At 38.0% G+C, this 11,223-nt stretch overlaps 1 protein-coding gene across 2 annotated transcripts in view; it reads right to left on the bottom strand.

The window, feature by feature from the left end:
- Window positions 1-359: 359 nt before the first annotated feature.
- The window catches only part of LOC127448197 (follistatin-related protein 1-like), a 77,681-nt gene continuing 66,817 nt past the window's right edge, over window positions 360-11,223 (bottom strand). For both annotated transcript variants that reach the window (XM_051710554.1, XM_051710555.1), the window contains exons 7-11: window positions 10,075-10,193; window positions 9,214-9,326; window positions 6,693-6,803; window positions 6,500-6,588; window positions 360-3,554 (exon numbers count right to left, since the gene is read on the bottom strand). In XM_051710554.1, the coding sequence (XP_051566514.1) occupies window positions 3,513-3,554; window positions 6,500-6,588; window positions 6,693-6,803; window positions 9,214-9,326; window positions 10,075-10,193 (474 nt within the window). In that variant the 3' untranslated portion in view covers window positions 360-3,512. The remainder of the gene's footprint in view (window positions 3,555-6,499; window positions 6,589-6,692; window positions 6,804-9,213; window positions 9,327-10,074; window positions 10,194-11,223) is intronic.

Here is an 11,223-nt window from a genome sequence, read left to right as displayed (position 1 = left end):
CAATTATTCAGCTAAACTGTGAAAATAAACAATTACACTGAACATTGTTCTTAATGGGGGCTTCTTACCCAATATATATTTTAAGATTTGTATTAATTTAATTTAGTTAAAAATTACACAATTCAATTGTATTGAATTCTATTATGAAATTGAAAGGCCAAAATGTTTTTTGTATTAACATGATTCATGTTTTACATGTAAATGCATACATCAAGAATTTTACATGTAATGCATTACACGTTTTTGTAATAAAAATGATTTAGATTACTGTAAATAATTACTTTAATTAGATTACATTCAACACTGTCTACAAAAATAGATCAGAAGTAGTTTTTGAAAATGTTTAGGGAATTGAGATGTAAAATTGTGGTATTTTTATTATGGAATTTGTAATAGCACACAATACATTTCTGATATTAATCATAAAAATAATGTATTTATAAAAAAAAAAAAAAAAAACTGAACAAGTGTTTTTTCCCGAATAAAATGTTTTAATTCTGCCCCACTGAATAAGACAGGCATATAAAAGGCAATTGCTAGGTGTCCATAATACTGTACTGATTTATACATACAGAAGAAGCCACTTTATGGCATGCTGTTCGTATATTTAAGGCACTCATTACCACAAACAAGCTAACACACACACACACACACACACACACACACACACACACACACACACACACACAAATATTTTTGCACGCATTCAGACAAACTCTCAATTCTGAAAGAATGCAACTACTCTACAGAGGCAATAGCGACTCTAATCCTTTTCTATTTTATGTAACAGGTATAAAGTAGTTGCTGGGTCCAGAGTAGTGGCATACCTGGAGATTTTCGTACATTTTAAAAATCTTAAACATCAGGCTTTGGTTTCAGGTTACTCTCTCTGTACTCAGTCGTTTCTCTGTGAAAGCAAATGGTTAGTTGATAGAACATGATTAACCTCAGTTCAGGTCCACTATGAATCGGATTTCTGTCTTGTTCATTTATTTTTACCTGTTCAAAAACCGCATCAGTGTGGGACTGAGCACAGTTTGAGTTTCAGCATAAACTGCCTTTAGCAACTAACATCAGTATAAGCTCAAGGTTAGCTAACGCATTCGTACAGCAAAGGTGTTCTAATCTATGAAGGAGATGACCTAATCTAATTCAAGACCTGCGCTGACATGGTCACAGAAGAAAGAGCATGTTTGTTGCCTCAGTATGATATTAAAGCTTGAGTGTGTAATTACTTAGACATTAAAATACTCCTATCCAGGGTTAATATGCAGAGACAACTATGAGTAAGCCATTTGTAAGTTGATTGCCTCAAAAATTGTAAACACTGTGGCACTATTAAAACTGCTCTGTTTATTTGAGCATCCTGACCAGCCTTACATAACAGCATGGGCTCAACCAGTGGTGTGACCTTGTTCTATCTGTTCAATTCCATTTGGTATCTCTAGTGGCACAGAAATTACGCACTTCAGCTTTATAATTCAAAAGTATTACTTGCTCTCTCCACTGAGCCACATTTCAACACTTCATGTCTCTGTTGCTGTTCCCGCATCTAATGTTTTATGTCCTAATTAAAGGAATAGTTCACCCAAAAATGAAAATTTTCTAATCATTTTCTCACCCTCGTGCCATCCCAGATGTGTGACTTACTTTCTTCTGCTGAACACAAAGGAAGATTTTTAGAATATCTCAGCTCTGTAGGCCCATACAATGCAAGTGAATGGTGGCCAGAACTGTGAAGCTGCAAAAAGCACATTAAGGCAGCATAAAAGAAATCCATTCGACTCCAGTGGTTTAATCCATGTCTTCAGAAAAGATCCAGTCATTTTTTTTTTGTTTTTTTTTTGGGAACAAACCAAAATATAACTCCTTTTTCACTGTACATCTTGCCATTGCAATCGCTAGGCATGATCATGATTTCAAGCTCGATTACAGTTCCTAGTGCTTCACGCATGTGCAGAGCACTAGATGGCTCTATAGGAAGTGTAATCGAGCTTGAAATCATGATTGCCAAGGAGACTGCTTTCAAGATTAATATAGAAAAAGGAGTTATATTCTGATCTGTTCTCACTCAAACCCTATTGGATAGCTACAGAAGACATGGATTTAACCACTGTGCTGCCTTTATGTGCTTTTTGGAGCTTCAAAGTTCTGGCCACCATTCAATTGCATTGTATGGACCAACAGAGCTGAAATATTCTAAAAATCTTCATTTGTGTTCTGCAGAAGATAGAAAGTCATACATGTCTGGGATGGAATGAGGACGAGTAAATGTTGAGAGAATTTAAATTTTTTGGGTGAACTATCCCTTTAAGGCCAAAAAATACTCTACGCAAGTATGTGAACGCAGACGCCTCTAGCTACGCAAAAGCTTGATTTTGTGCATTGTTGCATTTCAAAAAGTGTCAGACTGCAATTCAGAATGCAACGTAAGTATGTGTTGCAGTCTCAATGTTGCCACAAGAGGCGCTATAGCGGACATTAGTTTGAACTGTCTGCTTCTACGAGTCTTCTCTTTTAAGCTAACTATCGTCGTGGCGGAGCAACAGTTTGAAGACAAAATATCTTACCTGAATAACAAAACATTCAGTTTAATAGCAAAGACTTCTGAAGGTAACTCTTATCGCCCCCTTGAGTATTAAGGTTTGTAATCCCCACCATAATGCAAAAACATGTGGTAAACATGTTCAGATTGCACGTTAGCAATAAGTTGGCAAATGCTCGCATCTGCATGCGCATAAAGCATGTTTCTGGCCTTCGTATCACATACAATCTAAAGCGAGAGGACAAAGCAGCAAAAGAGAGGAATACTACCATTAGCACCTTTACGAAAGGTCTTAAGACTATGACTGCCTTCACCATGATGAGAGTAAGAGAGAGAGAAAGAGAGAGAGAGAGAGTGGGCATGACCAAGCCTCAGTTGATGTGACTTTATATGAATATCCACCATCTAAGTAAAAAAGGATATCTCTTGTTTTGAAGCTGTAATAAAACCAGCAGTTTGTGTTCTTAGCTGATTTCTTTGTAATCTTTTGTTGTCAAGCTCACTCCCCCATCTTTTCTATTCTCCCTTCTTCTATTGCCATTGTCTCAAACACAAATAACATATTTCCACATATTACTGTAGACAGACAAACAAATAAATGGTAAAAAGAATAATACATTAAAACAATGGTGAATAAAACAGAGGGCCCCGAAAACAAAGTGCTGAGGCCTCTTCGGCAATGTTTGGAGTGATACAATCAAACAAATTACAGCACTTAAAGACATACAAATCAACATACAAAAAGGTGAAATGCTAATTATGAAATACGTAAAAAAGTACAACTGTAACATAAAACAAATTAACCAAAGAATAGATGCAATAAGGACAGCAATAAAAGTAATAAGAAATAACCTATTCATCGAAAAGTTGTGTAATTCTTCCAATAACAGTACATAATCTCAGGAGTCCTGATTGTGATCAGCAGGAGAGGAATTTCTTCTACATCTCCCTCTGCTTGTCTTTTGTTTTAGACCTCTTTTGTGCTGGACTTCATCTTCTCCATGGTTTCCTAATGATGTAAAAAGGTTACAAGTTAGCCCATTGCTGCCCTGGGCTAACAAACGGACAAAGCGAGATTGTATTTCACTAAAATGACACATAACTACCTTTGAGGAAGGTCACTACCTGCAGTTTACAGTCCTCTAAAAAGTCAGTTGAAATGTCAAGGCTACAAACTCAATTGGCACAAGGCTACAGACTTGACTTATCTCTTACATTCTTGTGTCTTTGATGACCACACAACAACAAAAAAGACAAGTTGCAATGTCGGTCACACTATTTTAAAGGTGCACACAGTCATTTTGTCCTCATTTAAAAAGTTTTACTTCTTAAGAAATTAATTGCAATATTGAAATATACACTCACCACCCACTTTATTAGGTACACCTGTACATCTGCTTATTCATGCGATTATCTGTTCACATCAATCATCAGAATGGGGAAAAAATGTGATCACAGTGATTTAGACTGTGGCATGTTCGTTGGTGCCACACGGGCTGGTTTGAGTATTTCTGTAACTGCTGATCTCCTGGGATTTTCACGCACGTGACAGTAATATAAATAACCACACGTTACAACAGTGCTATGCAGAAAAGCATTTCTGAATGTACAACATCGAACATTGAGCTGGAAGGGCTACAGCAGCAGAAGACCCCTTCGTGTACCACTGCTGTCAGCATAGAACAGGAAACTGAGGCTGCAGTGCGCACAGACTCACCAAAACTGGACAGTAGATGATTGGAAAAACATCACCTGGTCTGACAAATATGGATTTCTGCTGAAGTACACAAATGGTAGGCCCACTGCAGCCTCAGTTTTCTGTTCTTGGCTGACAGAAGTAGAACTCGACGTGGTCTACTTTTGTAGCCCTTCCGCCTCAAGGTTCGACGTGTTGTGCATTCTGAGATGCTATTCTGCTCACTACAGTTGTACAGAGGGGTTATCTGAGTTACCTTAGCCTTTCTGTCAACTCAAACCAGTCTGGCCATTCACCTCTGACCTCTCTCATCAAAAAGGCGTTTTCGTCCACAGAACTACCGCTCACTGGTTCTTTTTTGTTTTTTGCACCAAACTCTGTACACTCTAGTGACAGTCACGCATGAAAATTCCAGGAGATCTGCAGTTACAGAAATACTCAAACCAGCCCATCTGGCACCAACAATCATGCCACAATCCAAATCACTGAGATCACATTTCCCCATTCTGATGGTTGATGTGAACATTAACTGAAGCTCCTGACCCATATCTGCATGATTTTAAACATTACACTGCTGCTACATGATTGGCTGATTAGATAATCACATGAATAAGTAGATGCACAGGTGTACCTAATAAAGTGGCCAGTGAGTGTATGCATAAGATCATGATGACTCACATGAGATAAGGACTCTAGTCAAATCAGAAACCATATAAAAGCTGTTTTATTCTACATGGAGAGGGTCCCCTGATGGAGGCCTTCATGTTAGGATCACATGACCAGCCGCTTTCACTCATGGACTAAATTAATCGTGGCTGACTGGGAATTGTGATTTTCTACAAAAGCTTCTTTGGCTGAGAACTGTTGCGTTTGAATGATGCTGCATTCACGCCTCTAAGTGTCAGTAAAAATTCCAAAATGACATTAAATAACTTACTAAGTGCACCTTTAAAAGCAAATTATTGCACTTTACTTCACTGTACTTATTTAAAGAGTTAGCTTGAGAGGTTTTGTGAGACTATAAAATATTACTTAAATCAGCAAGCTCCTACTTTTACTGAGGGACTGCATCATATTATTTAAAGGGATAAACACTAAGTAAAAACACATTTAAAAAATAGTTGTATGCTGGTTTGAAGAAAGACAATGCTTCCAATTCAAAAGCTTTTTTGACAACCTACTGGCCAGCAAGTCTATGATACCTATAAATGGTGCCTGCCAAAGTTTAACAGCAAATGTGAGACATCAAGGATTATTATTATTATCAGGGTTTGAAATTAACGTTCATCAACCCGCCAAATGTGGGCATTTCATGTGCAGTGGCGGATAATTTTGCTCTCCTACCTGCTGTGGTGGGCGACCTTCAAGACGTCTCGGAGTGACATATGCAGCCTGATCTCATGAAATTTACGTGAGCATTGCAATGTTTTTGCAAAACTGAAATTATGTGCTTCATGACACGTTTGGCTGCAGTTTCCAAGTCAAATGTCCAGTGGGGGGCACATAAAACCGAGAGAAATGAGGTTGTAATCAGACAAAGTTTTTAAGGTGAATTTTAGATGGGGACTTTAATAAGTAAAACGGACCTCCCTAACCTAAAACCTTACCCTAAACCTACCAACAGTGATGCAAAATCAAATGAGAGGTATACAAAAACAGACGTTCTTACCCTTAACCAACACCTAACCCTAACCGATAGTGTTTTAAAATGCCAATTCGAAATGAATAGCACATTTTCTGAAGCAACCACGTCATTTCATGGAACTTTCACTTTTCACTTTTGTGTATCTTTGGCTGGACTTGAACTGTGGTTGTAAAGTCCAAAGTCCAATGCTCTATCAGGTGAGCTATCAAGCAAGCTAATGACAGTGGAATAAGTGTGTATATGTAGGTGCGTCTGCAATACAAGTGTTAAACTGTATAGTTTTCGAAATCATGTGTTAAAGTAAAAGTGTTTTGATATCATAACATAGCGGGGGTAAATAATAGAGTGAAAAATAAGTTTTTATAAAGTCATAATCAATTGTACTTGTGATTTGTGTGACAATGAATAAACGCACAATTGTTGTAGCACCTCTAGTGTTCATTTCACCACAGAACTGCAGCGAAACGTAGAAAGTGGCACGTAAAAGTCAGTTTTCAAAAAATTATATAGAGTAACGTTCATTCTGTGAGACCAGGTTGGACATATGACACAAAAAGCCGTTAGATACAAAGATGTGTATTTGAAGAAACACACTTGAAGCCGGTCAGCTGACCTGATGCTTGTTGAGTTCAGCCACGTGGTGAGTCCACTCCTCCTCTGTCAACTCCTGACCTCCATCAGTCGCAATAGCCTGAGTTTTCTCTGTGGAGAGTGTCAGTAATTTTAGAGAATCAGAGTACTTCTCATGTAATTAGTTTATGTATTAAAAACATGATGATAACATGAGTTTGGTGATTTAATCTTACCATCGCAAGTCATGGCAGTGCAGACCCAGTTTCCACATGCACAGACGCATCGATTGCAGTCCACCTGTGTCTCGGCTCCATCCTCATAGGTTTCGTCTTCCAGAGCGCACTCTGTATTAATACACATACTGGGTTCATCAATACATTCACAGAGAATATATGAATCATTGCCAACCATCGTCCTTCTACATTAGCTTAAATGCAAGGGGAAGCAAAATATGTACTTACATCTGCTATAATTTTCAATGCAAGGAAGCATTTATAAAACATGTAATATTCATTACTGACGATTTATTCCTCAAAAACTACATTGAAACTAGCAAGACCTGTCAAAACGCAGTCATTTGTGTAAAAGACATTTATTACATGGCTGCAACTAAATTTGTCTTTGTCCTAGATTCCCAAATTCAAGAAAGGAAATTACTGCTGTGGAAAGACTATGTTTCTACTATCCAGGCAAAATTAGTGTAAACGAATATGACTGTGTAGATCTGAAGTTCTGGCCAGGACATCTGCTTTTGATTCTGTATATTATCACAAATGCTGTTTTGAAAGCTGCTGTGTAGTATGTTTGTTAAGTGCTCACAGAGTTTGTAAATGTGATATATCCCTCTCCAAATTTTTATCGTCTTCTCCAGCATGGCCTCTTTAATCCTCTGTGACACATCCATATTGTGAGTTATGAGTAATTGAAGCTAGACATGATGTCACATCATGAGAGGTACAAAAGAAAACAATCCCTCCTACAGAATTTTCACCTAGTTCTGCATGCAGTGCTCTTCAGCCTGAGGAGTATTCTATGGAAGAGTGGAAAATCCCTCTTTAGCCCTCTCTTTGCACAGAACTAAACTTCTGGTAAAACTGTGGAATTCAACTTTTGTATAAGTTATATAGAAGCAAACTGCCAAAGCTAGAGCTTCTATTAATCATTCAGTGTTAAAAACCACTATGGCTTTGTTTATACTGTACATAAATCCAATTATTTTTTCAAATCTGATCTTTAGGAACATCCACACTTTTTTAAGTGAATGAATTAATGAATGAATGTTATATTTTATATAGCGCTTTTGTGACACTACACTCAAAGCGCTTTACATACTGAACAGGGGACTCTCCTCACACACCACCAGTGTGCAGCATCCACCTGGATGATGCGACGGCAGCCATAGTGCGCTCACCACAAACCAGTTGTTGGTGGAGAGGAGATAGTACAGTTATACAGCCAATTCAGGGATGGGGATTATTAGGAGGCATGATTGATAAGGGCCAATGGGTGGAATTTGGCCAGGATACCGGGGTTACACCCCTACACTTTACGAGAAGTGCCCTGGGATTTTTAGTGACCACAGAGAGTCAGGACATCAGCTTAATGTCTCATCCAAAGGACAGAAGTGATGAAATCATATCTGTTTGTTTAGACAGTGTAGTCAGTATCTAGTGAATCTATCTTCTATTGTAATGATTTAAGTGCCAGCATGACATCAAGAGACATTAGAGAGCAGCTCATTGTGGAAACAAAATTTTTGACGAAAATTTTGTCTCTGGCAATGTCCTTCATGTCACTTTGCCATGGTGATGAATTCATGAGGCGCATAAGACAACATAAGCATCATAGGCATTACTGGACTATAAACCCAGTCGTTTAAACGCTGTGTCAGAACAGACTGAACACACTGTTAATTCAGTGACAACAGGTCGAAAGTTCTGCTGCTGAAATCGATCTGTGCTTACCAAAATTAAAAATTTTTTGAAATCACTGCCCCCAGTGGCCAAAGCTGGAAGTATTTTCCATGTAAAATTTCAGGGTGGCGCCAAAAGTTTTTTAGTTGTAAATGACATAATACTGTTGACAGGAATGCATTTTTTATTAACCCTACCCCCAAACCTAACTGTCAGTGGACTAAAGAGTACAAATGCACTATTGTTTATGTGAAGTTGAGTACTTTCTGGTTTCTATGGAAACAGAACCAATGTGAAGTTGAGTACTTTCTGGTTTCTATGGGAACAGAACCAATGTCATAGAGACTGTGCAGATTTCAATAGCACTAGAGAGAAAAGTGAACAAGTTTGAATTCATGCAAAAATGTCTGATAGGGATGGCGCTTGTCAGTAGATTTCAGGGTATGTGAACATAGTCGATTTGCTGTCTCATGATGTTGGTCAGAATCCACTCAATCATTCACTTGTTAACCACTCACACGTAGCATCCAAATAACTTCGATATGACTGTTCAGACTCAGTTTGGGTAGACAATGAAACATATAATTTCAATGAACTGACAGCATAGACTGTAAACCTTTAAATGTATGAACAACTTTAGAGACGTTAAAATCTTTATGAATCCTTTGATGACTGGGCAGAACTGAAATTGCCAAATTCCAAATTCACAGTGTGTATGGTACACTTCACTTCACGAAAGAGATCACTCTGAAAAATCGGATTGAATCAGTATGTATAACAATTACTGCATGTAACCTGCATGCTGGTGCACTTAGAGCAAGCAATAATTGTAGAGACTTACTCTTCTCAGGTGGGCTGAAGCCTGGTTTCAGGCAGTTGAGGAATTCATCAAAACTCAGCTTCCAGTCAGCATTCTCATCGGAGAGCTCAATAAGAGCATCCACACAAAGGCTCCTGAGAGATACATGTGAGGATTATTAAAAATGCAATAATCTGTATATTCCTGTGAGAAAAAAAACATTTTATTCAGAGGTAATCCAGAGGGCAATTTAACAAGTGTTCTGTTCATATGCCAAATAATTTTAGGGTTAATCATAGTCTTTTTGTATTTTTCAATGGACTATCCAGCTATCTAGAAATGCAGGACACAATTGTGCAGAGGAATGTTTGCCTGTTATTATCAGTGTTAGTGGATTGGGGATTTTCCCCTCTGGCACATCCTAACAGATGGACAAATGAAACACCCATAACCCCTACTGTGACAGAAACAGGAAGAATTATTACATCACCTAACACACCTGCTATGAACAAAACTAATGAAAACATAACTAGGACTTTGTTTTCATTTCTCTTATAATTATATCTGTGGATTGTATAGCCAAGTAATTAAAGGAATAGTTCACCAACTAATGAAGAAAGAAAGTCATACAGAATTGAACAAGACAAGAAGGTGAGTAAATGATGACAGAATTGAAAATTTAATTCTCTTCTTCAGGCTGCTTAGTTCTTGCTTCTCAGCAAATTGTTATCAGAAAGACCTAGGCAAGCCCAGCAAACCTTCACAGAATAAATCCAAACTCGCATGGTCAGCATTTTCAGATAATCACGGAAATGAATGGAGACCACGAGTGTGAAACCAGCAAATTGCAGACAGATTCAGTTTGTGAGAATGAGTGTGATTTTCACTGTGTATGTGTGTCACCTGAGCAGGTGGTTGTTCTCCTCATCAGCGTAAGAGTTCATCTGGACGGCAGTCGCGTTGTGCTGAATGAACCTGAGCAGCTCGGCAGAATTCAGCTCAGAGTCACCGTTATCGTAATTCTGGCAGAGCAAAGGAAGAATAAGAGCATACTGAACATCTATATATACACTGGCGGCCAAAAGTTTGGAAAAATGTACAGATTTTGCTCTTTTGTAAGGAAATTGGTACTTTAATTCACCAAAGTGTCATTCAACTGATCACAAAGTATAGTCAGGACATTACTGATGTAAAAAACAGCACCATCACTATTTGAAAAAAGTCATTTTTGATCAAATCTAGACAGGTCCCATTTCCAGCAGCCATCACTCCAACACCTTATCCTTGAGTAATCATGCTAAATTGATCATTTGGTACTAGAAAATCACTTGCCATTATATCAAATACAGCTGAAAGCTATTTGGTTAAATGAAGCTTAACATTGTCTTTGTGTTTGTTTTTGAGTTGCCACAGTATGCAATAGACTAGCATGTCTTAAGGTCAATATTAGGTCAAAAATGGCAAAAAAGAAACAGCTTTCTCTAGAAACTCGTCAGTCAATCATTGTTTTGAGGAATGAATGCTATACAATGCTTGAAATGGCCAAACAACTAAAAAGATTTCATACAAAGGTGTACACTACAGTCTTCAAAGACAAAGGACAACTGGCTCTAACAAGGACAGAAAGAGATGTGGAAGGCCAGATGTACAACTGAACAAGAGGATAAGTACATCAGAGACTCTAGTTTGAGAAATAGACGCCTCGCATGTCTTAAGCTGACAGCTTCATTGAATTCTACCCGCTTGTTGACATTGGACAACAGATAATTGGAAAAGAGTGTTATGGATCTTAACCCCATTGAGCTTTTGTGGGATCAGCTAGACTGTAAGGTGCGAAAGAAGTACCCGACAAGACAGCCACATCTTTGGCAAGTTCTACAGGAAGCATGGGGTGAAATGTCACCTGAGTATCTGGACAAACTAGAAAAACAGCTAAAATATCAAGGATCTGCAAAGCTGTCATTGCTGCACATGGAGGATTTGTTTGATGAGAACTCTTTGAAGTAGTTTAAAAAAAAATTCAAATTGTAATAGTAATTTTCACGTTATTAA

This window comes from Myxocyprinus asiaticus, chromosome 11 (assembly GCF_019703515.2).
Source record: "Myxocyprinus asiaticus isolate MX2 ecotype Aquarium Trade chromosome 11, UBuf_Myxa_2, whole genome shotgun sequence".
NCBI lineage: Eukaryota > Metazoa > Chordata > Actinopteri > Cypriniformes > Catostomidae > Myxocyprinus > Myxocyprinus asiaticus.
This window is presented reverse-complemented; position numbering and strand designations above follow the sequence as displayed.